The sequence below is a fragment of the Ascaphus truei genome, chromosome 7 (genome assembly GCF_040206685.1).
Source record: "Ascaphus truei isolate aAscTru1 chromosome 7, aAscTru1.hap1, whole genome shotgun sequence".
NCBI lineage: Eukaryota > Metazoa > Chordata > Amphibia > Anura > Ascaphidae > Ascaphus > Ascaphus truei.
Window position 1 is genome coordinate 18,900,526 of NC_134489.1, and position 13,068 is coordinate 18,913,593.

The 13,068-nt window shown below is 45.2% G+C and overlaps 1 protein-coding gene across 23 annotated transcripts in view; it reads left to right on the forward strand.

The window, feature by feature from the left end:
- Positions 1–13,068, forward strand: part of UNC80 (unc-80 subunit of NALCN channel complex) — a 118,187-nt gene that overhangs the window by 68,317 nt on the left and 36,802 nt on the right. For 19 of the 23 annotated variants that reach the window (XM_075607169.1, XM_075607173.1, XM_075607177.1 and 16 more), the window contains 14 exons: positions 274–374; positions 545–631; positions 942–1,125; positions 1,225–1,319; positions 1,467–1,556; positions 2,990–3,091; positions 3,341–3,521; positions 6,568–6,836; positions 7,186–7,320; positions 8,154–8,295; positions 8,627–8,723; positions 11,090–11,260; positions 11,921–12,013; positions 12,106–12,339. In XM_075607169.1, the coding sequence (XP_075463284.1) occupies positions 274–374; positions 545–631; positions 942–1,125; positions 1,225–1,319; positions 1,467–1,556; positions 2,990–3,091; positions 3,341–3,521; positions 6,568–6,836; positions 7,186–7,320; positions 8,154–8,295; positions 8,627–8,723; positions 11,090–11,260; positions 11,921–12,013; positions 12,106–12,339 (1,981 nt within the window). The remainder of the gene's footprint in view (positions 1–273; positions 375–544; positions 632–941; positions 1,126–1,224; positions 1,320–1,466; positions 1,557–2,989; positions 3,092–3,340; positions 3,522–6,567; positions 6,837–7,185; positions 7,321–8,153; positions 8,296–8,626; positions 8,724–11,089; positions 11,261–11,920; positions 12,014–12,105; positions 12,340–13,068) is intronic. The other 4 variants (XM_075607171.1, XM_075607189.1, XM_075607179.1 and 1 more) reach the window with 1 other exon arrangement.

Here is a 13,068-nt window from a genome sequence, read left to right on the forward strand (position 1 = left end):
CCATGCTTGGCCTACCCTATGAGTGACTCTCTTTAGTAACCTTCTCAATATAAGCATTTCTTCAATCTAATTTGTGTGATAATGGGTTGAAAGAGTTTTTCAAGAAATGTAAGCACATCACCAATATTTTGTGGCTTCTACTATTTCAAGCTTCTCCTTATCTCATTTGTCCTCTCTGTTTCATTGTATTTCCTACCTCTTTCATTCTGTCTCTGTTTAATTACCTTTCACACATCATCCTGTGTAATCTTGCTCTCTCTGTCGGTCACACAGTAAGTGCGGTGGCCCAGCAGGTGCTGTGGAATTGTCTGATTGAGGACCCCTCCACGGTCCTCCGGCACTTCCTGGAGAAACTTACCATCAGTAACCGACAGGTAACATGCTTTTGTTATGGTGTCAGAGAGTATGTCACCCAGCCCTGTATGAGACAGAGAAATGTTAAGTTGTCCTATTTATTATCATCAATAGTAATTGATTCGTATTTGATGAACACCACTGGAGTTATCCCTCTGAGATAATACAGCCAGTAATACCTTTGTTTCAGGATGAGCTGATATACATGCTCAGAAAGCTGCTTCTGAACATTGGGGACTTCCCTGCTCAAACCTCTCACATCCTATTCAACTACTTGGTGAGCTCTATTTAAACACATTGTATTGTACAACGTGAAGTAAGACTTTACCTTGGCCATACTGAAGAAAGAGGGGTCGGAATAAGAAAATATGCAGAATCATTTATACGTAAAGGAAATGTGAAACATTGACAGTAAAGTCACCGTGCTTGCAATCTAAGTCATATAATACATCACTTCTGTTAATTCCGCCTCTGAATTAGACTTTCCACTGGTCATATTATTGTTACCTTGGCATCGGGGAATCTTCCATAGGAGCTTTACTCTGTGTTCAACCTTAGGACTTGTCTCTGAACATTTTTACCTTTAGGTCGGCCTGATCATGTACTTTGTCCGCACCCCATGTGAATGGGGCATGGATGCCATCTCCGCTACGCTGACATTTCTCTGGGAAGTAGTTGGGTATGTGGAGGGTCTGTTCTTTAAGGATCTCAAGCAGACCATGAAGAAGGAGCAGTGTGAGGTTAAGCTTCTGGTCACTGCGTCCATGCCAGGTGAGGAGATGCCCATAGTCACTGCCATTAGCAGCCCTTTGACTTGAGGTTAAGATGTATTACAATTTGGCTATGTCATCAATTGACAATTATTTGTAGGCACGAAGACTCTAGTGGTGCATGGGCAGAATGAGTGTGATATCCCTACGCAGCTACCAGTGCACGAAGATACACAGTTTGAAGCTCTCCTGAAGGTGAGAAAAATATTATCACAAAAGAAATGTAAAGAACAGAAAAAGTGAAGTTAGATACAATGACCCTCCAGGGGGATTGTGTTTGATTAATCTACAAGCAGAGGTATCAGACACCTCACATCTGCTTATCTCTCTGTTCTAACTCAGGAATGCCTGGAGTTTTTCAATATAGCTGATTCCCAGTCTGCCAATTACTTTCTGATGGACAAACGCTGGAACCTGATCCATTATAACAAGGTGAGACAAAGGTTTGTGTGCGGGAAAATAGTCTGCAAGAACCGGTTGTGGTATAAATCTAATTTTCACACAGTATCAAGGTTTATTGAATGACCACATATCAAATGGTGCTATTTAATTTCAGCACAAAACAGCTAAAAGAATATAAAACCAGTGGAAAAGAATGACATTGGATTTATCGAATGGAAAAAAATCAATTTTTTCTTAATAGGATTAATTTTCTTTGATTAACATGGTGCGGATTTTCCCACCAGTCTGACTCGGTTTTGATGCTTTTAGTAAATAGATTTCAGAGGGTCTAAAAACAAAAGATATTATACTAGTACATGGGTTGATAGCACAATCACTAGGAACCTTTTCCTTCTCCATGGGAATATCCTTCTTTGCCAAATCCATGGTAGATTCATTAAACAGCATAGTGCCTGGCGCGCGCTACGCAGTGCGCGCGCGGAATTTTTGTTGGCTGACAAAAGTCAGCCTTTCTATAATGGTGCCGCGCGCGCGCGCACGCACGGCAGTGAGCGGGGAGCTGACAGACAGCAGCGAAGACAGGGAAATTCATCTTTTCGCGCCGCTACCGGCACTGAATGTATGTATATGTGTTTGTGTGTGTATATGTATGCATGTGTATGTACTGTATGTATATGTGTGTGTGTGTGTATATATGTATGGATGTGTATGTACTGTATGTATATGTGTGTATGTATTTGTGTGTCTACACAAATTTAATAAATATTTTATTTTTACCAATGTTTTTTTTTTAATAAATAATAAATTACACATACATACATACACACAAACACACACAAGCACACATAAACACACAAACACTGTACCTTCACAGCTTCTACAGTATAGTACAGGCATACCCCACATTAACGTACGCAATGGGACCGGAGCATGTATGTAAAGCGAAAATGTACTTAAAGTGAAGCACTACCTTTTCCCCACTTATCGATGCATGTACTGTACGGCAATCATCATATACGTGCATAACTGATGTAAATAAGGCATGTGTAACAGGCTCTATAGTCTCAGCTTCGGTACAGGTAGGGAGCCGGTATTGCTGTTCAGGACGTGCTGACAGGCGTATGCGTGAGCTGCCGTTTGCCTATTGGGCGATATGTCCTTACTCGCGAGTGTACTTAAAGTGAGTGTCCTTAAATCGGGGTATGCCTGTATACATGCAAAAAACATGCAGCACGTGCATGCGCGTTCGCATAGACACACGCGGCCGCACGACCGCATGCTGGAATAGGCTGCAAGGATTATAGATAACGTGCCAGAATTTGAAGTGCACAGCACACAAGACAAGCCTATGGAAGAAGGGAGTTATGTCAAAATATATGAAGAAAATGGGCAGAGGATACGAGCCACGTGATCCTTACCTGTTGTCATCTCTGCTTCTGGTCTTCCTCCTTCTCCATTTCTAGACCTACGTTCGTGACATTTATCCCTTTCGGAGGTCAGTTTCACCACAGTTGAACTTGATACACATGCCCCCAGAAAAGGGCCAAGAGCTGATACAGAAACAGGTTAGTCGCTCCGACAATCAAATGGCCAGTCTAAAACTCAGGGACAATACCAGATATATGTGAATCAGATGAACCATTAACAGTCGGCAATTTTGTCAAGCATCACTTAAGTTAAGAATTACTGCACATTATTGCACATAGCCAACCAATAAATGAATAAGCCAAGTACCATTTGCCAGCTGTGTGGAGGATATCATGGGAGAGTGTTCTTTGGATGGGCTGCTCTGTGAAGGGTTTGTGCGTTATCAGGTGTTCACCCGGAAGCTGGAGGAAGTTGGGCGAGTACTTTTCCTGATATCACTGACCCAGAAGATACCCACAGCTCATAAGCAATCTCACGTCTCCATGCTGCAAGAGGACCTCCTACGCCTGCCGTCCTTCCCCCGCAGTGCCATCGATGCAGAATTCTCGCTCTTCAATGATCCCCAAGGTATTTACACAACACATCATCTACTGATAATGATAACAAACATCAACATAGTCAATTTGCCAAGCGTGGTTTGCTGGCTCTATTAAGGATTCCTTAATTGAACCAGTAAAACTGCAGGCTGGGACTTAATGAAACATATTGCAATTCTAATAGATCGTCTGTGCTGATCTGGCTATTAAAAGGAAGCCTTAAAAGCCGCTCCTGTTGGCTCGGTTGGAAATAAGGGAAAACGTTTGAAATATGCCGATTACAAGCTTGCAACAATATGCAAATATTTACGGGAAGCTTATTATTTATTCATATATTTATCTAAGACAGATATACGTTTGTTCTACATTTCTGAAAATTGACCTGAAAAAAGTATCCATTCTCACTGTTTGTCTTTGCTGTTACATCGGGACAGACTAAGGATTCTCTACATTGCACATAGATACTGTATGACCAAAACGGTCATGGGAGACCAGGACCTTTAACACATTTATATTTTTCTGGGATCATTCACTGACTAGGCAAAACAAGATGGTGGAATAAAATGAGGTTTATTCGAGTAACCAGCGCACACACAATAAAATACAAAATACAGACAGAATACACACTTACTGGGATTGAAAACAAGCCTCAACTAGGTGCAGGGCGCCTGCTTCAGCAAAGGATTGCCCTGTCCGCTCCACGTCACTGGAATAAACCTGGAACAAGTAACATTATTCCTCAGAACTTGTCCTCAGCTAGGCTCAGCTTCCCTGGCACCTCATGCCTAGTGGGAAACGTGCCCACAAGGAGCAACTTCCCCCGGCTAATTCATATCCCACCCACTGGGCAGGCTCCAACAGGTCTGGCCGTTACAGAGGGGCCCCAGTGGGGTGCCCCCTGTTCTCTGGACCTCCTTCCTCCTTTAAACTTCCATGTCTATGCAGACATCCTGGCACCTATGTAAATGACCAGGCTTGACAAAAGGCTGCAAGATGTTTGGGGTGCTGAGTGTAGCAAGGCAGGTTTGCAGAACTTGAAATGCCAGTCCACATTCTGGGAACCAGGTACAGAGGTGACTGCATAGACATTTATACATACCGTATAAAACATTATAAAACATACTGTAATACTGTCCTTGGGGAAACTTATACTTGTGAGGGAAATGGGTCTGGGATACCCGGGCTCAAAAACCAGGATTCTGGGGGACACTGGAGAGCCCCGGTGTAATTCACCTCGCATACCCGCAAATCACACCTGCACGTCGGGGAGAATTACCGGACCTCTGGTAACTTTGTCCCCGAACTCCTGCAAACAGAAGGAATACATTTTGACCCAAATATCCCACCTGCAACTTACACTCCCAAAGTTTCATGTTTGTGGGACAAGGAACAGGAAAAGCCCACAAACAAGTCAGGTTTTTGCTATACTTTACATCGGACTTCCATAGCCCTCCCCGTCCTTATGTACAGACGGGTACCCACAAATTGTACACTATTTGCAGGTAACATAACAGTAATACCGGCTACCCTGGTCAGCAACACAATACACTTTTTAACCCTAGGTCCCAAAGTCCCTGTCCTGGTCCCAAAGTCCCTGTCCTGCAACTATTTCCTAACATGGATCCTAACTATTCCTGGCATCCCAAGCTTACATTCCTGCAGGGAACCGTGGGAACAGAAATACAGGACAATACATTAGGGCGCACAACTAGACCCAAGAGCTGACACTTCAGCCCTTGACATACAGTTTCTTTGATCCCAACCACAATCCCCCAGCAGCCCCACCACAATCCCCAGGCATATTGGTTAGAGGGAGGAGGCAGGAGTGGGGCGCCGGCAGCCCTGGCACATTCCCCCAGCAGCCACACCATGATCCCCAGCACCACCAGAGATAGGGGGGGGTGTATGTATATGTGTGTGTGTGTGTGTGTGTATGTTTGTGTGTGTGTGTGTGTGTATGTGTGTGTGTGTGTGTAAAGTTTGGCAAAAAATAATAATATTTGGGTTCCAAGCTCACACCGCGTTATAAGCAGATCCGCGTTATAGCGGATCGTGCTATAACGGGGTTGAGCTGTACTTAGGAAATTTTCCTGTATTGATAAAAATTTGCCAATATTCATAACTATTCACATAACTAAATTGAAATGTTCTCATTTCTAAATCTGCAAATCAGAAAATTGCCAACATTTCTCCAATTTTTTAATTACTTAAAACATTTGCAAGAATTTTTGCAAAGCAAACTGTCTGTCATTTAAACAGCTCTAATTGCACAGATTATCCATTTCTGTCTGTCGCTGCCCCTGTTACCACTGACGGGGTTAACATAATACATTTTATGTCTGTTTCGAAAAGATTAAGTTGTGTTGACCAAGTCTCCCCCTGTGGCAGTGAAACATATTACAATCTAATTATCAGGATGTATGGAACCCTCTGAGGTAGCATGCAAACCCACAAAAGATAGGAGTCTGAAATATATAGAAACTGATAGCGTTTAATATAACACAAAAAATAACAAGACAGAGAAAACAAAATGGAGTCTGCACAATGTGTAGAGCTGCACCAAAAAGCTATGGTAGCTAAATAATAAACATGAGACAATAGTGCTAAGGGAAAAAACAGGACAACCAAGATAAGGTGCAGGAAATGCAGTTCTACATGCAACAGCAATAAATAGCAAGGGACAAAATAATAAACAAGGAGACAAAATAGTGCAAAGGGAATACAAGACAAAAAACAAAAATGTACCCGAATGTCAGTAGAACTAAGAGCCAGAGTGAAGAGGAACAGGGAAAGACGCAGCGCTAGGGAAAATAATAACCTGACACCTGACCTGTAAAACAGAACATTTGACAAGCAAAGACCAAACAGGATGGGTGGGGTTTTATAGCCAACCTACAGTAGGATAGCAGCTGGCCTCATTGACAATTCTAGTTCTAACGGGCAAAGTCAGAACCTAACTCCTATGTGCGCCCCCACAGGTCTGCGAGGAGTACTGCAAGAGGGACTCATGACACAATTCAGGGAGGAATAATTTTTTCTGACTGATACTCATCCCCTGTCCTCTGCTCTTCCTCCAGCTGGGAAGGAGTTGTTTGGCCTTGACACACTGCAGAAGAGTCTGTGGATCAAGCTCCTGGAGGAGATGTTCTTGGGAATGCCTAGTGAGTTCCCCTGGGGTGATGAGATCATGCTCTTCCTGAACGTCTTTAATGGGGCTCTGATCCTTCACCCAGAGGACAGCTCCCTGCTCAGGCAATACGCTGCAACTGTCATCAACACTGCCGTGCACTTCAACCACCTCTTCTCACTCAGTGGATACCAGTGGATCCTGCCCACCATGCTGCAGGCAAGTCTGTTAATCATCATTCTACATAGAGCTCAGTCCAACTCACCATGAAGTACACTAGTGGGTCTGTATAAGCCATATTACAATAAGGCCATTCAAGCTTTGAGATATTTAACACTAGCACTCCCTTGTTTGGGATGTAATGCAAGTAAACTGCAATTTATACAAATTTAGTTTGTAGAATTTGATAGTGATGGTTCCAAAAAATGTGTCCCAAGTACTAGAGATTCTCCACCCCAGTGCTCATTAATAGTGTTACTGTGTCATTTGACATATATAAAAAGCCACTTGGGAATATCTGGAGTTCAGTGTGTTCATTCGCTAATTCTTCTAAACGTCTTCCGTTCAGGTCTATGCTGACTATGAAAGTAACCCACAGCTCCGCCAAGCCATTGAATTCGCCTGTCGCCAATTTTATATACTTCACCGAAAGCCCTTTGTTCTGCAGCTGTTCGCCAGTGTGGCTCCTCTACTAGAGTTTCCTGTAAGGGTTGGCTACTTTATCTATCTATGGGGCAGATTTATCAAGCTCGGAGGTGGGGTTTCATACCAGATCTGGCGTAAATGGCAATTCAAGCCAATGACAGTTAATGCAGGATCAGGTGCAAAATCCTCAATTGGAGCTTTATGAACCCTGGTCTATCTATCTATCTATCTATCTATCTATCTATCTATCTATCTATCTATCTATCTGTTAATGCTCATTTTTCTATGTATCTGGGATGAGTGAAAAATGGGGGGGGGAGGGGGGAGAGGGGCGTTTGGGGCTAAATGATCGCTGCTGCTGCAGATCTTCTTGGGAATCAGAGCTGTCCAGAGCTCTGCTTCCTGAAGCCACACCCCATAATGTCCTGTGTAACGCTATGCAAGGCATTGTGGGGCACGACTTTGAGAAGCAGAGTAGTGATTGACAGCTCTGTGTCCGAAGAGGTTCTGCAGTTGCCACCGTCTTTCTGCACCGACAACCGAGCTGGACAGGTAACCTCTCTCGGGGGACCGGTGCAGGTAAGAGACATTTTTACAGTCCTGTAGCTATCTATTTATCTATCTGTCGATCTGTCCATCTTTACATGCTCATATTTCTAGCTACATGTCAATGTATCTATCTATTTATCTATCTATTGTGCTGTTATTACTAACCCAAAGAGCTTTTAGTCAAAATGATTAATTACCAAATGCTTTGGGAGATAAAGGTATGTTTTGTGGTGATTAAACCAATAATATAATATTGTAAGTAATGGTTGGCAAGATTATTTTCACAAGTGTGATTTCAACCAGGCGGCATTGCTGCTTCTAACTTAACATTACTTTATCCAGGATGGAGCGAACAGTGGCTCCCCCAGTAAAGGGGTGTCTGCCCAGTGCCTCTTTGACCTTCTACAGTCCTTGGAGGGAGACACAGCTGACATCCTCGATATTCTGGAGCTTGTGAAAGCAGAACGGCCGCTGAAATCATTAGGTAACCACTTCAGCACTACTCACACAGGTCTTGCTCTGGTTTTGTATCTGTTGTCTTGACTATAGAGTGGAAACATAATGATCAATTAAGGAGATTCATAAATAAAACTTTTGCAAACCCTCCATATGTGTTTTAGTCCTGTGCTGTTATCTGCCAAAATGATGCACCCCGGAATTTGTAGTCTTGTATTTACCAAAGTATTCTCACCCAGGATATCTTTGATATTATTTGCAGGGTTGTCATGGTCAGTCAAGTAGAAGCCAAGTGCAGGCGTTGTCTTTTCTGTCACAACGCAGAACCTATTATTTAATAACACATCATTTGATTCCAGATTTCTGCTATGGGAATGAAGACATGGCCTTCTCCATCAGCGAGTGCATCAAGCTCTGTGTCACAGTGGTAGCGTATGCTCCAGAGTCATTCAGAAGGTAACTAGATACATGAAGAGAGACTCATGATGAGGAAGCAACTAACACAGGGAGCGTTAGGCTGTAACCACCTAAAAAAAAGGGCACGCTATTATTGCCTTACAAAGGATTTCAGTTTGAGGGTATTTTTATTATCAACAACATCATGTACAGGGCCACCAACAGAAATCATGGGGCCCAGGACTAATGAAAGGAGCAGCCCCCCACCCCCCGAACCCATAGCGCACCTACCACGAAAAAATATTTTTTAGCGCGCAACTTTTAGTTTACTGTTTTCTTATTGTAATACAGAAAAAAACACTACAATGCAATCTGTTTATTTTCATATTGTCAACAAACTGGGTGGGTGACTGACTGCCTGTGTGTGACTGACTGCCTGGGTGGGTGGGTGAGTGACTTGAGTGACTGGATGGGTGGGTGGATGAGTGACTACGTGGGTGGGTCGGTGAGTGACCTTGACTGAGTGACTGGGTGGGTGGGTGACTGAGTGACTGGGTTGGTGACTGGGTGGGTGACTTTTGACTGCCAGGGTGGTTGAGTTGGGTGGGTGACTGCCTGGGTGGGTGGGTGAGTTAGTGGTTGAGTGACTGGGTGGGTGACTGGGTGACTGGGTGGGTGAGTAACTGGGTGGGTGACTGAATGACTGGGTGGGCAGATGACGGAGTGAGTGGGTGGGTGACGGAGTGACTGGGTGGGTGGGTGACTTGGGTGGGTGACGGAGTGACTGGGTGGGTGAGTGACTTGTGTAAGGGACTGGGTGGGTGAGTGACTGGGTGAGTGAGTGACTGGGTAGGTGGGTGAGTGGGTGGGTGACTGAGTGACCAGGTGACTGAGTAACTGGGTGGGCGGGTGACTGAGTGGGTGGGTGGGTGAGTGACTGGGTGGGTGGGTGACTGAGTGACTGGGTGGGTGATTGCTTGGGTTGGTGGGTGAGTGACTGGGTGGGTGACTCGGTGGGCGACTGAGTGACTGGGTGGGTGGGTGACTGGGTGACTGAGTAACTGGGTGCGTGGGTGGGTGAATTGACTGGATGGGTGGGTGAGTGACTGGGTGGGTGGGTGACTGAGTGAGTGCCAGGGTGGGTGAGTTGGGTGGGTAAGTTGGGTGGGTGACTGCCAGGGTGGGTGAGTTGGATGGGTGAGTGACTAGGTGTGTGGGTGAGTGACTTTGTAAGTGATTGGGTGGGTGGGTGATTGAGTGACTGCCTGGGTGGGTGACTGACCTTGACCAGGTGGGTGCTGCTTCCCTCTTCCTTGCCCGCCAGATGCTTCCCCCCCTGCCCCCTATATCCCCGTGGCTGCTGCCCGGGGTGGGAGGTAGGCTTGGGGGGCATGGGGGGAGAGGGGTTGCGGGAGGTAGGCAGCTGGGGGGGCGAGACTGGCAGGCTAATTCCGCAGCTACTGCCCGGAGCAGGAGGCGGGCACGGGGGAAGCTCAATTGGCTCGCGTGGGGGAAGCTGGGTTGGCACGCGTGGGGGAAGCTGAGTTGGCGCGCGCGGGGGAAGCTGGGTTGGCACGCGTGGGGGAAGCTGAGTTGGCGTGCGCGGGGGAAGCTGGGTTGGTGCGCGGGGAAGCTGGGTTGGGGCAAGCGGGGGAAGCTGGGGGTGCTTCCCCATCATCCAACATTGCGAGTGGGGAGGAGCGGGGGGGAGCGGGCCCACAGGCAGCAGGCCGGAGACACCCTGCTTGCCCTGCGAAAGCCGGGACCTCGGCTCTGCACATGCGCACAGGAAATCACCGCCATTTTTTTAAAACTTTTTTTTATATATATAACGGGCCCATCCGGGCTCCCTGATTCACGGGGCCCGGGACGTCAACCCCGGAAGACCCCCCCTGTTGGCGGCCCTGATCATATATACTTTATTATTATTTAGGGCTGCTGTGCAAACAGCTTAATAGTTGTTTTAAACATAAGAAATGTTTTTGTTCGCCAAGAAAACCAAGTGCTGCAATTTAATTTTTTTCTAACCTGAAAAATGCCAATAAATGAAAACCAGAATCCCAAATCATATGTTAACCCCTTCAATTAAAGAGCAGATTGTGATGCCTTTTCAAAGCAATGCATACTTCACCTATAATGTTGGAAGCAATTAATTGCATGCTCATTCGTCACATATGGCCCTTAATCTCTTCCAGGTGAACAGCAAGCACACAGCACCGTATGTTTAAAAGCAATTTTAGTATATAGGGGTACAGACACCCCAAAATCCATGGGGTAAGAGCTCCAGAACAAAGTACAAACAGTGAACTTGGGGAATCTAATGAAATAATATACACACAAGGCATTGCAGTTCTCAGCAAGCAGAGTGGGACTGCAGAGAGACACACAGCCAATAAGCAAGCGGTATGTGACCTGTCTTTAATCAGTCTGCAGATGCTGATGGTGCTGGAAGCCCTGGTCCCTTGTTACCTGCAGAAGCTGAAGCGCCAGACATCCCAGTTGGAGACAGTGTCAGCTGCCCGCGAGGAAATCGCAGCCACCGCCGCCCTCGCCACCTCCCTTCAGGCTCTTCTGTACAGTGTGGAAGCTTTGACCAGGTCCAATTTACACTGCCATCTATTGGCATATACCGCTGCCGGATTAACCTGCGCAGTTTAGTACTGGTCCCAAGAGCTTGTAATCCAATTTGCTGCATAAAAAATCCAAGCGGGTCCCACACTTTTAAAAAGAGGGGGTGAAATCAATGTAGTTAAATGCAGTATAACCTGCATATAGTAAACAAACCAATTGAACAACTTTAACCTATTCAATGCTAAATTATTTGACAGATTATTTAAGACATGCAGAAGAGCAGCATTCCTGGGATTGTAGTGTTTGACCCCATTCCCCCTCCCCCCCCCCCCCCCGGTACAATATACTGTCTGTGAAGATCTTAATATTATTATTATATTATAATGATATTATTAATATTATCTTAATATTATTATATTATAATGATATTATTAATATTATCTTAATATTATTATTATTATTATATTATAATGATATTATTATTAATATTATCTTAATATTATTTAAATGGCTGACATTGGCAGTCCATTGGTTAGTGGCAATAGGACTGCACAGATCCCACAACGTGCGTCCTGCTAAAATCTGAAAGATGCCTTGGATTATTGATACTGTACAAATGCCAGCACCTGGATGCCAGCACCTGGATGCCAGCACCTGGTGCAAACATGAATTGATGTCTCTTCTAGGCCCATGACTGCTCCACAGATGAGTAGGGGTGACCAAGGCCACAAAGGAGCCACAACAGCCAATCACACGATGTCAGCTGGGGTCAACCTCAGGTATTATCTTTTTCTTTCCTTAGGAGTAATGGGTCATCTGTCTCCTACTATATGCGGCAACTTACAAATGAAAGGCTTAATCGCCAATATAGCCTTTATTCTTTCAGGGACAATCTCCACCTCTTGGAAGAAGGTCAGGGCCTGCCCCGGGAAGAGCTGGATGAGCGGATTGCGCGGGAGGAGTTCCGGAGGCCAAGGGAGTCCCTGCTCAACATCTGCACAGAGTTCTACAAGCACTGTGGCCCCAGGCTGAAGATCCTGCAGAACCTGGCAGGGGAGCCACGGGTCACCTCCCTGGAGCTCCTGGATGTTAAATCACACATGAGGTATCCTGTCTCTCTGTACTTTCTGTATCAGCCCGGTGGTTTCATTACCTATTCATAAAGCATCACCATCTTACAGCACACTGTACTAAGCAGGCATCTAATGTAGAGTGCTTGTGTTATGACTTTTGACTTGAGTGATTTTTTTGAATGGTCTATATCTTTCAACCGAATCCACAGACATCAACTAAGCAAACTCACGGTAGTGGTTTTAGTGTGCTGAGACATGGGCAGCATCAGGCAGAGATGATGCATGCCAATGGCCCAAGTAACAAGCCAGATCAAAAGTGTGGCACCAAAGAGGTCAGGCAGAGTCAGGAACACAAAACAAGGGGATGTGAAGGAAAGGTGAAGGGGTGAGGTGAGGAAGTGGATTGGGCGCTCCCTGGTGAACCAATATTGTTGTTGGTAATACAACTAATAACACACAATATAACACCAATAGTGAAATAGTGAAAAAATGAATGTGTGTAAAAGCAGCTCAACTTCCTCTGATGGGACAGTTCCAGGTCCCAGAAGGGTAGATTGTTTCTTGGAGATGAGGAGGAGCGCAGGTAGGTGTAGCAAAATATGCAAAAAAGAATAACAAATATATAGTGCAGATGGTAAACACTGTGTAAGTAGATGTAATCTATAGAATAGAACTCACATAGATCGCAGAAAATATCACGTGTCAGAGATCCTTCTCTCTCTGACTGGAGCCCTTTAAATGGTAGTAGGGAAATCCCTCAA